Genomic DNA, 15301 nt, shown 5'->3' with positions numbered 1-15301 from the left:
GACAATGACCTAAAAGACACTGAGATATGCCACTTCGAGCAATAGGAGATGACCATAAAACCCTACCATTGAGCACAACAATCACCTTGGGAAACCAATAAACTTCAAAATAGACAAATGTGCTGATGTAACACTGATTCTAGAATCACTTCACAGGAGAATGAAAATACCAGCTCTTCAAGAGAAAAAAAAAAGACAATTGAAAGGCCCAGTACAGTCCCCATTAAATGTGAAAAGGAATATTTTGGCCCTCTAAAACTTGAAGAGAAGACCACATTCCACAAAGTTTATGTTGTAGATGGTCACACCCTGCTCTGTTTGGCCTCCCAGCAACCACAGCCCGCAGGCATGGTTATATGTCACCATTGGCCTCAAAGCTTAGATCAAGAAGAGGTTCCCAATATTATTCCAAGTACTAGAAATATTAGTGGGACAATACCACATTAAACTTACAACAAAAGCAAAGCCATTTACTCTGTGACACCTAGAAGAGTCTCCCTCCCTGTACTGCCTCAGCTGCATGGAGCAGATGGATGTCATTTCCAGAATAGACACCCCAGGTGAATGGAGTGCAGGCAGGGTAGTGGTCCTAGAACCAAATGACAAAGTTCTGATCTGTGTAGACTTTACGAAGCACAAGGAGAATGTCTGCAGACAGTGACATGTACACCCATGAATTGAACATCTCTCTGGACATCTTAGTGAAACAAAAGTCTTCTCAAAATTGGATTTCCAGTGTGGGTTTTGGCACATATCACTTGCTGCAGAATCTGCACTGCTAAAAAACTTCATCAACCTTTTGGAAGGTTTTGTTTTAATAGGCTACCATTTAGCATATTTTGGTCCTATATAAGCCAAATAAAACAAGGACAGCTTCATCTGATGGGGGCAGTCCTCCTTCAGGAACAATCACCTTCTCTGTGCACCTAGCAGCACATGAATAATTAGCACTCACCAATACAGAGCAGCACTACACACAAATTAAAAAAAGATGCCTATAGCGAGGCAGTGGGATACCCCACAGCCCCGCTAAGGGACGAGCCCCCCCTAGCACCAACATGGGCGGAGCCAGTGGATCCTGCGCCTGCCCCCCAGAGGTCACGGCGCAGGACAGGAAGTAGAAAAACCCAACTGCAGAGCTCACTTGAAAGCCAGCCGCCGGAGAGGCCAGATGCCTGTGGCCTAGCTCCGGGTTGGGAAACGCCGGCAGGCTGTGTCCAACCCGAGGACTGGCCGGGCCAGCCAAGCCTACCCCTGGCCAGCTACCCAGAGAAGCAGCCAAGCCTACCCTTCGACAGCTACCCCGAGGAGCAGCCAAGCCTACCCCTCGCCAGCTACCCCGAGGAGCAGCCAAGCCTACCCCTTGCCAGCTACCCTGAGGAGCAGCCGAGCCTACCCCTCGCCAGTTACCTGGAGGAATCGATGGTGCTGGAAACCTCCGAGGACACCGCCCTAATCTAGGTACCTTACGAGGGGGACTCCGGAAGTAGCCTGGGGGCAGCTGACCCTGGTCTGGCCGCAGCACTGCCAGAACCAATGTCAGTGTGTTGTGGTCGGGATCCCCAAAGACTTCTGTCACTGCTAGGGCCCCGGGGTGGGATGCAGTGGAGTGGGTGGGCCTGCGTCTCCCCTGCCACCCCACTCACGGGTGGCAGTCTCCCCCTCGCACCAGACACTCAGAACCATGAGCTCCGGACTGTTTGTTTGCTGCCCCGCCCTGACCCAGGGCCTGGGCTCCTATTGAACTATTGGCTCAGCCCCTGCCTAAGGGCCTGAGCTCCTGACTGTTTGCTGCCCCGCCCTGACCCGGGCCTGAGCCCATAGCGAACTATTGCGAGGCGGTGGGATACCCCACAGCCCCGCTGAGGGACGAGCCTTGGCCGAGCCCTTCTACAATGCCCTAGCCCCTACACATAGCCTTGTGAATATTTCAGAGACTTTCTAGCGGGCATAACATTTCATGTGGAAACTGACCATGAATGCCTGAAAGTACTGAAAAAGAAGCAAGAGGCGGATGAATTATGGAGTCATGTCCTGACTCACTGAAAAGAAGGCTGGACAAAAGAGATAGTCAGAACCTCTGTGAAACCATATTGGGTGGCTTCTGGGGATCTTACCCTAAGCCAGCTGGTTATCCCTACATCAATGCAACAGGAAATCCTCGACAGACTGCATGGGAGACCCCAAGGTATTACAAAATGCAGGGAGAGAGCTAAATAGTCTGTTTGGCAGTCTGTACTGAGCAAACAACTACAATAGAGAGTTGAGAAATATGATATTTGTGCTCACAGGAGAACCAATCCGCTGGAAGCATTACTACCATCTGCACTACCAGAAAGGCCATGGCAGAAAGTTGGATTGATCTTTTCTATCTGGACAATGCAACCTGTCTTTTGATGACTGATTATTTCTCAAGATTCACTGAAATTGCCAGATTGCTTAACACCACATTGTGATCATGCTCTTCAGAGTCCAAAGATAACTACAGGGCAGTCTCGAGTCGGGTGCAAAAGTTCACTGAGTTTACTGAGGCAGTTCCCCACACACCATGGGAAGAGCTTCCCTGCAACCATCTTGTTAGGATCTTCAGACCTTTCCTAGGCAGCCAAGTAGTCTTTTTATAATAAAGCAAAGAAATAGTCACATGAAGAAAATAAACTCATTAGTCCTGTGCCAGGCCTACCTTCTTCTGGAGAAGTTATGAAAATCAGCAGTCTCTGCAGAGGTTCTGGGCTGGTCCTTTCCCCAGGAAGCAAAGGATGGGTTTCTTCTCTTCCCTGGTCAGCCAACTAATGAGCCATCCTCTTCCAATTTTAACTGTCCTTCTTTACCTGACAGTGAGTGCAGGTATACCAGGGTTGGGCTGAGTAAGCTCCAGCATCTTATAACCCTTGCTGGCTCAGTGTAGGGTTCGCATACCTCATCACACACATCAAGTGCAGTTGTGGGGAGGATAAAACCTATCTTTCAGGATTCCAGAGCAAGTAACCTCTGACAATGGTCCTCATTTTAACTCGGAGACCTTTAAGAGGTTTCAGGTATTTATGCTTTCACTCATGTCAATCCAGCCCACAGTCTCCTCAGAGTAATGGTGAAGCAGAACGCACATTAAAAACAAAATAAAACAACTTCTTTCTAAATCCTCAGATTCTCGTCTTCTCTTGTTCATATATGGCTCAACACCTGTAGCAAATTGATGTCCACTATCCCAACCATCTCTTCCCAACTAGATTCTTGTTGGCCTGACTTCTCAAACTACAGGAGAAGGAAGATCAAGATAATACCCATCAGAAGAGGAACTTTGACAGGCACCATAGAGTCAAATCCTTGGGAGAACAGAAACTAGGAGATCACATTTGGGTGATCTCAGGAAAGGGGGACAGTGCAGGCATGTGTCTGGACACCTCAATCCTACTTTGTTAGGGTGCTAACAGGAATCATCATCAGAACCGGTGTCATCTTGTTGCATCACCAAGAGGACGTACAATACAGCCTGATCACTACCTGTGTCTTCCAGATCTTCTTCCTGCAAGGAGATATCCAGCTAGGGAAAGATGACCTCCTGTCTTCCTGAGGATTACATAAGATCTTGAGAAATCAAGAAAGTCAGAGGACTAGTAGCCAAATATCTTAAAAGGGCAGAATAAATCTCTGCCAAAAGGCTGAAGGTTCAGGCAGTCTACCCTGTCCTTCATAGGGATGTCAATTCTTGTTTAGTTTTGATATTTTATTCCTGTTAAAAGTTGTTTAATATAAAGGTTTTTATCATGCTTCTGTTTTCAGAAAGGGGGATGTGGTATTAGCTGTGAATATTTAAAGTGCCCACAAGAGAGCAGTGAGCAAGGAGATGAGAATCTGTGTCAACGGAATATAAAATTAGCCTTGCGTTCATCCCAGCCAGCGTGCTAGATCTCTAATCTCTCTCTACTGTGTACATACAGTTTGATGAGACAGATGGAACTTTAGTTTTTCATGTATTAAGAAGCACAGCTATAATACAATGCAAGCTTGGGCCTGGAGCATCCAATCTGGTCTGGGTGGGTGGACCCCTACGCCCACACAGAGCCTAACTGAAGATAATGTGACTTCATGGAGATGCATTGGATGCAATGGCAGAATCAGGGCTTTTTATTGTACTAGTAATATCACATTCCTATCTCCCAGATTTGGTATTAAAACTGTGTGTGTGTGTGTGTCTGTTACATGTTTTGGGGGGGTCAAAATTTGCTTATTTTCATGAAACTCTTATGAAACAGAATAAACTTTAAAAACTGTAAAATTTTGGCTGGAATTCCATGTGATGTTCTGGATGTTGTGAAAAACTGAAAAGACACTTTTTTGTGAATCTGGGAAGTGGAGGATTCGTCCCTCAAAGGCCACACGGTCTAGAAATGTTTGAGCAGGGGAGGAGCTCATCCTTCTCTTTCAAATTTAGGGGTGAAAATGTTTATACAAAAGTGCCTTATTCCCTTTTTTTGCCTACTCCTGTGAATAACTTTCAGTCTCCCAAAATTTCACAAAAATCAAATTTCAGGGGATGTAAAATTATCCAGCATATATTGACAAAAAGTGTCCCAGTAAATACTGTTTTTAAAAGCTCACCAGTTTTACACAATATTGTCCTTAAGTTGTCTTTTCTTCCTTTGGCTAATTTGGGCAAAATGTAACAGAAGGATATATTGTGCCTATTATCAATGATACTGTTTCGTAATGTGAACCGAGCTCTATACAGTGCAGCTCATTTCACTGATATCCATCTAAATAGATTTGTTGACCCGGTAACTGGACTGGCTCCAGATACAGAACTCCAATGACTTGTCTCACAGTCTGTACTTGGATACCTTTAAACTGTGCTACATTTTAAAGAAGACTGTTGAGGACTAGTGCCCTCCCCTTCTGTGTAAGTACCTGGAAATTAGGGTTGGGATTGGGGTAAGGCAACCAGGCAGAGCGGGAGTTCTCCTGATATTTGAATGGTCCGTTGAAGGCCTGAGTTATGGCACTCAAGTTGAAAACACAAACTGCTGAAGCAGCTATGCTGTTCCTGCAAAACAAAGTGAAAACATAAGATAAATAAAGACATCAAGGAATCAATTAACTGCCTGCAAAAGTAACATTTCCCCTCATTAACTCTGCATTAGTACTTCACAACATGGGTGGGGCCAGCCAGAAAGTGGTCAGGGCCAGGATTCAACTGCTCACAGCAGCACACCACGGGCATCCTGGTTGGACTTAAAAGCTATCCTGGCCTAGCAGCTGAGGGTGGGAGAGTAAATCCTACTGCAATCAAGCTCTTCATCTTCAAAGCACTTTATAAACACTAACTAGCCATTCTTACTACACCTCTGTGTGACACACACTGAAAGTATCATCATCCCCACTTTTTAGATGGGAAAACTAAAAATGAGTAAAGTGGCTTGTCCAGAATATTGAGGGAGCTTGGACTGAAACTAAGGAATTCCTGCCTCCTAATCCTGTTCTTTTACATACGTCATTTCATGCATCAAAGCCACCATTCTTCCAAATAAGAAGGGCACCTCACTATCCGTCAATATTTCTCCTTTTCTAATCAGCCAGTTGTATTGTGACAGGGACTAAGTCTGTTCCCTTTGAAATACTCCCAAGTTCTTGCAGGATCAGAAACCAGGAGATCTGCACTCAAGCCCACATCTTCCACACAACACTATCACTATGCCCAACAAGTGCCCACTGGCTGGCAAAATAAGCCCATAAGGAGTTAACTTGAACTGAACACTCTAAACTCACTGACTCAAAGAGTTAAACCCTGGCCAAGCCAGCTATAACATTCCCTTATTTTCATGTTGAAAATGAGACATAAAGTACAACAGTGTGCTAATTCTGCATAGTGTAAACAATATAGATCTGTATTCAGTAACTGTGAGAATGCCTAAAATGGGATTCAGCTGCAAATTACAACTTTGTGTTCACATAAAAACATAAATAAAACTAACTCCAAAAAGAACTGCAGTATTTGGGGGTTTTAAAATATTTATAAAAATGCTTTTAACAGAAGCAAAATATATTGAATGCCCAACAGCTAACAGTGAATTAAGGTTTGGAATTACTCTTTTAACAATACACATAACTCATGGAATTAAACTCCTGATTTGTTCTTTTCTCACAATGTTAGATAAATGGATAGATAATGAAGCAGGCAGACAGTTACACAAACTTCCACTGTGGGCAAAAATGCTGACAAGTGATCCACATAGCATTTATTTCTTCTAACTTACTCTGTTGTTTAAACAAGGCTTTAGAAAGCAAATCTACTGTTTAAGCTTCAAATTGTTATTGTTCAAATGTATGGGGAACAGAAAATAATCCCTGGGGATCAGACCTGCCAAGAACAGAACAAATAGTGTAGCAGTTCGGATTTACAACCATGGCCAAAAAAGCAATTTGACTCCTTATGCTTGTCAGGCTTATTGCAAAAAAAAACAAAAACAAAAACAAAAACACACTAGTAGATGAAAGTAAGTTTCATAGTATCCATTTGTACACAGGCAATTAGCTTCAAGTGTGCTAAAACCTCATCTGATTTACTGTAACAGGCAACCTACTCATCATTTCTGGATCTCCTGGAGCCCATTAAGGACCTAACTCGTAGATTCTGATTGTCTGAAAGACAGTCTGTTCATGAAGCAGCCATGGCATTGGATTTAGTGGTCACATTACATGAATTGTGGGGAGGGCATGGTGATGTCATTCTTAATCTTTACAAAGAGAAACATTTTCATTCACCAGGTGGCAATTTTACAGGTAATCCAAACCAAAATCACTGTAATTGAAATGCCCAGATTGTGGAGTGCTAAGTGCATCCCAGTAGGTCCTAATGGTCCCCTCTATTTACACTGATGAAGAGGGGCATGTTTCTTGTCCTCCTTAGGAGACCACATAGCTTCTTCACAATCGCACTGTAGGGATGGAGCTCTATGGAGGAAAGCATGTAGGGATTAAAGCATGGGGAGTTTCTGGAAATCTAGAGCTGGTAGGAAAATTTCCACAAAAATGTCTGTGAAAAATTTCCTGACCAGCTCCAGTTAACTCCTCTCTGCAGTGTCTATCCTCCTTGGACACAATATAATGGGCAGCCACGGCAGAAACTAGCTAGTGGCAGCAAGTCTTCAAATAAAGCCTGCTTTAATGGGGAAAGAGTAGCCTCAGAGAACAGGGCCATCCTTAGGGTAGGTCTACACTTACCCGGTAGTTCGGCGGCTGGCGATCGAACTTCTGGGTTCGACTTATCGCGTCTTGTCTGGACGCGATAAGTCGAACCCGGAAGTGCTCGCCGTCGACTGCGGTACTCCTGCTTGGCGAGAGGAGTACCGCGGAGTTGACGGAGGAGCCTGCCTGCCGCGTGTGGACCGAGGTAAGTTCGAACTAAGGTACTTCGAACTTCAGCTACGTTATTCACGTAGCTGAAGTTGCGTATCTTAGTTCGAATTGTGGGGTTAGTGTAGACCTGGCCTTAGGAATGACCCAGGACCAGCAGGTCCACTCTCTGCTTCCCTCACAGCTTCTCAAAACCTGCAGACCATGCAAATTTACCACTTTATGAAACTGCAGGCCCCTCCACTTGGAGAGAAGAATGGGGTTCCAACTCCATGAGATCAACCTCCTATGGTTTCTGGAGTAGTTTCCCCCTCCTGTGGGTTCTTCTATGACAATTATAATTAAAATGTTTCCCCCCTGAAATACATTTCACATTTTACTCTACTAAGAAGAGCTTCTTGCCTTTTGACCTTTCCGCTTGCTGGGATCCACAAAGTGGATAAAGTTTACATTTAAAGGAGCAAGATGACAAAACAGGTCATAAAGACAAAGACTGCACTGTTGGGAGGAAAGAGTAAGCATCCTTCCTTCTTCTGCATTTCCTACAGCAACCTCTAAGTGAAGCATTTGGCGTTAACCATTATTTGTTGGAGACAGGACACTGGACTAGGTGGACCACTGGTCTGAACTAGTAGAGCAGACCGTCAAAATATTTCAGTACAAGATGATCTGTTTATATAATATCCCTTCCACATGTAGAACCAGAAGGGAGCTTGAGCGCCTTAGACTTGACTCTGAATATAACAGAAAAAGTAACAAATTTTATGTAAGTTACATACACATTAGTTGTAAAGATCCCATAGATTAAGTCCAATTCTGGCAGGAAGAAAGTGCTTTGTAATTCATTGTAGTAAAATGGAATTTCTCCAGGGCGAGAGCAGTTCAGACGAGCCTTCATAAAGGTTGTCCAGGTGTCCTCTAGCAAAAATCTGCCCCCAATATCATTTTTACAGACCCGAGCAGCCCGGGAAAAGACTGTTTTTCCACAGTCATGCTCTACTGCATTCTCTCGGAAGAAGAAGTAGGTGAAGTTTCCAATGTCATAGGATGACACAAAATTTGGCTCTGAAAAGAGTTGGAGAAAAAAATATGTCATGTATAGTTGATACATATTCCAATATTTGCTTGAAATTGCTAGATTTTCCTCTATACATCAGCCTGAGAATTTTTCAAAATTCAAAATTATTGTTATTTTTTCAATGTTAAAATAAGGCAAATTATATTGATATTCATGCAGGCATGAATTAGAATTCTGCACTTCTGCGCATCATGAGGAGACTATAGAGATAGCAGTTACTGAAAATACAACCTGAGTTTTGGTTATAAAGAACAGCAATTTCTAATCTGAGTGTGATATAGTAAATTAGGCCCTGACAAGCATATACACCAGTCTATCCCTATTCAGCAAGGGCTTGATCTTGTGGCCACTGAAATCAATGGTAAAGCTCCCATTGACTTAAAAGCACAGGATCAGATACCAAAATAGTTAAGTATGTTCTTAATTGCTTTGATGAAACTAAAGGGACTGCTGAAGGGGGGCCTTTGAGAGCAATAACACTACATCAAATAAAACTTTTAATACACTTTACAATATTTTGGTTCCCTCTTTACAAAATATATAACTAAATAAAAAATTGATACAACAAATTTATTCTGGCAAGGAAGAAAAACATTCAGGAGAAATTAGGAATAAAAAAATTACTGATCTAAAAAATAAGGAACACAATTTAAAAAAAAAAAATTCTGGATTCCAGAGAAAATAAAAATATGGTACTTTTCCCGTAAGGATTACAGAAGCTAACGAGAATCCATGAGCTTGACAGGGTTGAGAACTTGATGATTTCTTAAAGGCAAAGCACATTAGATATATTGACCTGTGGAACAGGAGAAAAGTAATTGTAAAAAACTGTTGCCCCTTAAAGAGAGGTGTAAGATTTTTTATATTCATTTCCAGAATTCATTCTAAAAATATTTAAAATAAATATATAAAAAACACACCACCCTGGATGAAAAACACTATTTCTGATACATATAACTACCGTAGATAACTTTAGTAATAGAGCTGGTCAAAACATTTCCAACTGAACAGTTTTCTATCAGAAAATGCTGATTTGATGGACTTGAAATATTCTGCAGGATCATGTCATTTCCCTTGAAACTTTTGATGGAAACTAGGCACACAGGCAGGCTGGCTTCCTACTATCTCACCCAGCTCCCGAGGCTCACTGGCAGTCCCACTGGCAGGCTGGCTTCCCACGGATCCCTGGCGCCCCAGGCACCCAGCTCTACTGGGAAAGACTGGCTGCCTTTCCATGCTGGCTGCCTTCCCAACTAACTAGCTCTCTGGGCTACCCACCCTGTGGGCGGGTGGGCTTCCTGGCTCCCCAGTCAGACAGCTCCGCAGCTGGCTGGCTCCTCAGCTTCCCACATGACAGGCAGGTGGGAGGGCTGCCCATTTCCCTGGGTGGTTGGCTTGCTGGGCTGGTTGGCTTTCCAGACAGCCAACTCCCTAGCAGGCCATCTGCCTGACTGGCCAGTTGAGTCTGTGGAGCATAGGAAACTTGGCATTCCACCAGCCTGCCAGGCTGGAACATGGGATTCTGAGGAGCATATTTTATTTTGGTGTTTATGAAACAAAATATTTCAGAATTTCAGTCCCATGAAAAATTTTGATGTTTTCATCTGATTCATCATTATTTTTTTTCTGAAATACTGAAATTTTTCATGAATCAAAAATTTTATTTCCCAGCCAGTTTTATTTATTAGTAGTTATATGTGGAAAGTGCTAATAACCTAAGGAATGTAGGATCAGGCCTTTATGTTTGCACACCACCTAGTACACTGTGGGTGCTACCAGTAAAAAAAGTCATACATAATAGTAATTATCTGTTTCCAACAGTACCCACAATATGCTAGTGCTATGCGAACACAAAAGTCCCTGCCTCAAAAAGTTTAAAACTATACTATTAGTTCATATAATTGCAGAAGTTACTAATAGTCCTTTATGAATTCTAATTGTACAAAAGAGAGAGAGAGAGAGAGAGAGAGGCTGTCAAACTATTTAAAATAATTCAAGATTTAAAAAAATTGCTGTGATTAATTGCAGTTTTAATCACACTGTTAAACAATAACAGAATATCAATTTAAATTTATTATAAACATTTTGGATGTTTTTCTTCATTTTCAAATATATTGATTTCAATTACAACACAGAATACAAAATGTCTAGTGCTCACTCTATATTATTATTTTTTATTACACATATTTGCACTGTAAAAAAGAAACAAAAGCGATAGTATTTTTCAATTCACCTCATACAAGTACTGTAGAGCAATCTCTTTATTGTGAAAATGCAATTTATAAATGTGGAATTATTTTTTTACATAACTGCACTAAAAAAACAAAACAATGTAAAACTTTAAAGCCTACAAGTTGAAGCATGAAGGACATACAAATATTTAGCACATCTGGCATGTAAATATCTTTCAATACCGGCTACAACAGTGCCATGAGAATGTCTGTTCTCACTTTTAGGTGACATTGTAAATAAGCAGGTAAATAAGTAAATTGTAAAAAAAATTACATCTCCTGTAAATGTAAACAAACTTGTTTGTCTTAGCGATTGGCTGAACAAGAAGTAGGACTGAGTGGACTTGTATGAAGTGAATTGAAAAATACTATTTCCTTTGTTTATCTTTTTTACAGTGCAAATATTTGTAATAACAAATAATATAAAGTGAGCACTGTACACTTTTTATTCTGTATTGTAATTGAAATTAATATATTTGAGAATGTAGAAAACATCCAAAAATATTTAAATAAATGCTACTTTATTATTGTTCAACAGTGCGATTAAAACTGTGATGAATCACAACTATTTTTTAATCTAGTTAATTTGTTTTGTGTTAATTGCATCCATTAACTGTGATTAATTGACAGCCCTAATATACATATACATCCACACCCACACCTGGCATTACAGATGGAACAATATGAATAAAAGTACCAATAATTTTAAAAACTCAAATATTTCTAAATCAGTTTTTCTGTAAAATATATGAGCATATACTGAATAGTTAATGATCTAGTGATGTAATTGTTTTACTGGCACTCATTTGGGATGACCTGTATAGGCCACTTGTAATGCAGAAATCACTAACTTATGTTGGTGAAACCTTTACAATATACCATACCATCATATATGAGACAGTTCACGCAGACACAAAAGACAGATACATATACAAAGTATCAGGGTGGTTTTTTTATGATAAACCCAAGTCATATTTCATCTGTTCCTAAAAGACACCACAATGTTCAGTTCTATGGAATAAATGTTGTATTGTTCCTTTAGCTAAATTAACACTATTTTAGGTACATTTAGGAATGTCAGGCCAATAGGAGTGAAAAACTGCTCCCCATTGACAGTCTTCAATTTATATCTGCAGCATATCTGTTCAATGTTTCTATTTACCTGTAATGGATTTAAAAGATAACCTTGGACCTCCATTACCATATAATGGATGAGGTTAGTCTCCCTCCCCCCCATTATCCCTACAAAATGTTCTAATACTCAGGAGAAAAACTACTGGCTGGGGGGAGGGGGAGATTCAGCAATCTGGATGTAACTTGAGCTATTTGTGTAGTGTAGAAGGTTTAGTCCTATTTAAGTCAATATCCACTAATGGTGTGCAGAAAGGAACCCAACAGACTTTCAGCATGAAAAAGAAGGAATTTCAAACTACCTGTTAGACTTCTATAGTCTAATAGCCCACTTGTTCTTTTAACCCTTCTCAGTAGTACAATGTGTGGAAGTAGATTGCTTGAGAGTAAAGTATCTGATTTGCTGCACCCAAAAAAGAGAGTGAGAACTCTGTTTTTCTCCGACAATTGTCTGATCTAAAACAGTTTCTACTTGCACAAACATTCAGCACCTAGAGTCCCTCATTTTTCCTAAAAATATACTGTAGAAAAAATAACTACTAAAGCCGGGTCCTGACAATCAGATCTGCTGACACTTCCATCTCTGTTGAAGCCCACTGTCTTCAACAGGACTCCACAGGAGCATAAGGTTCACACACAGAAATCTGATTGCAGGGTCAGTGCCAAAATCAGTATTAACATTGCTGACAGTATGCTTAGATGTTCAAATGCTTTAGGAATACAAAATGTTATGAAATCCGGTCTGAGTGGTTTTATTGACCTTTGATAAATCCATGTAAATCTCTTACTGGACAATATTTTTAAAATGCATATATAATATATATAATACACAGACTTGTACATATAGTTCACTGACTCAAACTTGAAAAATAATATATCTATCCACAAACACCTGTACAGATACTTCACTGATTATGATTTGATAAAAAGGAGGCCAACTGGTGAAAGCTGTTCCCATTTGCATGAAATGTATTAATACTAGCATCACCTCAGGGGATTCTGTGGATTTTCTCAGATTATCCTGTCAGACTTTATTTCATTTTTTCATTTGGAGAAAATTTATTGAGTCATTCTGGAGTTTCAGAAAAAGGGTGATTCTTGTCCAAGAAAAAATAGTTTATATATGCCCAGATATTGCATGGAGACCTGAAATTTATCAATATGGAGGGCTCTTTCCAACAGAACTTTGTAATATAGGAGATGAAATTGCCCAAATTTTGCTCTAGGATAAGGCAGTGGGAGTTGCTCATGAACATTTGAGGACAGAATTTAACCCTATTGTAGGACTTTTTCTGTATTAAGTACCTTTAAAATACTGTAGTGTTAATAGCTACAGTATATTCATCCCCCAAAACTTTGTACCTTTCATATTATTATATTCATTATTTTCTTTTTCACACTGAACTGAGGACTTTAGGGGTATAGGAGAGAAGGTATAAGCTTTCCCTACCAGTGGATGTCTTCTGGAAGAGAAGCCCTCTCAAGATTGTTCATATGGCAGGATGGCAGGCCTATTCTAATAATGAGATCTTAATGGGACAATGGCATGCCTCTTTCTTCTTCTCCAACACTACATTTCTCTGGAGGGGGAAGACTGAAAGTCTTTTCTTCTCCCCAGGGGCCTTCCCCTGAGAACACATGGGGCTTTTCTCCTTTTTTGCCCCCTCTCAGAAAGTGCATGGGGATTGTCCTACTGAAAGCATCATTTTCTCTCCTCCCAATGAGATCGTCTATTTTTCTCTCCTGCTGTTAAGATTCTATTCTCTCTCCAATATTTAGGTCTTTCTTCCTTTCTTCTGTGACTGTTATTTTTCTGCCTGTGATCCTCACAACACTGGGCCTTTTTCGACCCAACTAAGTTTTGCCCCCTTTTACTGAAGTATTAAAGACGCTCGTGCTCCCACTGTGCTGGATGGAGGTATTCAAATGGAGAGCTGGCATTGAGTAGAGCACGCAGACAGGTGACAGGAATCAGGGCCTGTGGTAGAGCCAGTCTCTGGCCAACCTGACGAGCACAGATATCTTGTAGTAGGCTGTCTGATTGGCTACACTGTCTAATTGGTGGGAAAAATCAGCAGACCAGCTCTTAAACCCAGCAGCAGCTTGGTGTCTGCTCAAAGCATTCATCTATAGCTGCGACAACTCCTGTGCCTGCTTCTTCCCAGCCTTGCCCCAACTTGTTCCAGTCCTGCTCCTGCCTTGGTTCATGCCAGGTAACCCAACTCTGACCTTTAGTTCTGATTCCTGACTTCTGATTTCAGCTCTGTCCCTAGCCTCTGACTTTAGCTCTGACCCTGGGCTCTTATTCCTGGCTACAGGCTCCTGCTCCAACCACTAGGCAACACCACCCATGGCCCAGACTCTGACAGTTTGAGCAGCCCAAAAGACACCAACAATAAGGAAACTAGAGCTGATATGGGGAGCATGGCTCCTACAAAGGTCAATATCTCTGATGGAAACAGTGGAAGCCATACAGACCTTGCAAGCCAAGGTTGCCATCCTGGAGGTGCAGAATGCAATCCTGCAAGCTCAAGCCATGCTGCCTTCAGCTCCAATCCCTGCTTCCTGCAAGCCCAACCTCCCTCTGCGTGACAAGTTCAATGGCAATCACCACAAATTTTGTAGGTTCCTAAATCAGCGTCAGACCCTATTTCTCCTACACCCATAGTCATACTCCACTGACCAAACCCAGGTGGGAATGATATCAGCCTGCTTATGGGGGAGGCCCTGATGTGGGTGTCTCTGCTCCTGGAAAAATCAAGCCCACTACTAGCACAATTTGAGACTTTGTTAAAGCTATGGGGGCGATCTTTGATGACCCGAGTCATGAGCATAGTTGAAGATGCACTTCAGGTTTTTACAGGAGGGACGTGTTTGACACAAAGAAATCAGACACGCTACTGCTCTATTGCAGCTGTGACTGCCCCATTGACCTCCAGCTAGGAGCAGAGGTTCTGTTTGGGCACATCTTCTCCTTCTCCAAACTGGAACTATAGGCCCGCTGGAGCTAACTCGCAGAAAACCTGCAGAGACTCTCCTTGTCCCCAGTGGGGCCCCTATCTTCTTTGTGGTGAAGAAAGGCCTCTTCCTCCAGCCTTGTGTGGACTACCAAACTCTAAAGAAGATTACAATCCAAAACCAGTACTTCTTACCACTTATTAATGAGCTGTTCAAAAGACTGGTATCCTAGTTCATCTCTCAACTCTGGTTTGAATTTCTCAGACTCCTTGGCATTGAGTACCTCACCTCATCTGCCTGTTACCCACAGACTAATGTGCAAACAGAGAGTGTCAATCTGCTGTCTAAGTAACTACCAGAATGACTGGCTACCCAGCCTGTGCTACACAGAATTTGCATATCACAAATGCAATCCATGTCTCAACCCAACATAGGCCATTCCTTGGGAACGATGGCTTTCACCACTACTTCCACCCCGGCTTAGCCTTAAGTTACCCCCTCATGACCACTGCAGATTTAGCCTCCCACCTACACCAGGTGCACCAGGAGC

General features: G+C 41.9%; 1 protein-coding gene across 1 annotated transcript in view; it reads right to left on the bottom strand.

Annotated features, from left to right (window-relative positions):
- The window catches only part of SEMA5A (semaphorin 5A), a 505753-nt gene that overhangs the window by 264775 nt on the left and 225677 nt on the right, over positions 1 to 15301 (bottom strand). Inside the window, exons 7-8 of the mRNA XM_065399065.1 lie at positions 8133 to 8418; positions 4909 to 5044 (exon numbers count right to left, since the gene is read on the bottom strand). Of these exons, the coding sequence (XP_065255137.1) occupies positions 4909 to 5044; positions 8133 to 8418 (422 nt within the window). The remainder of the gene's footprint in view (positions 1 to 4908; positions 5045 to 8132; positions 8419 to 15301) is intronic.

Source organism: Emys orbicularis, chromosome 2 (assembly GCF_028017835.1).
Source record: "Emys orbicularis isolate rEmyOrb1 chromosome 2, rEmyOrb1.hap1, whole genome shotgun sequence".
Lineage (NCBI taxonomy): Eukaryota > Metazoa > Chordata > Testudines > Emydidae > Emys > Emys orbicularis.
This window is presented reverse-complemented; position numbering and strand designations above follow the sequence as displayed.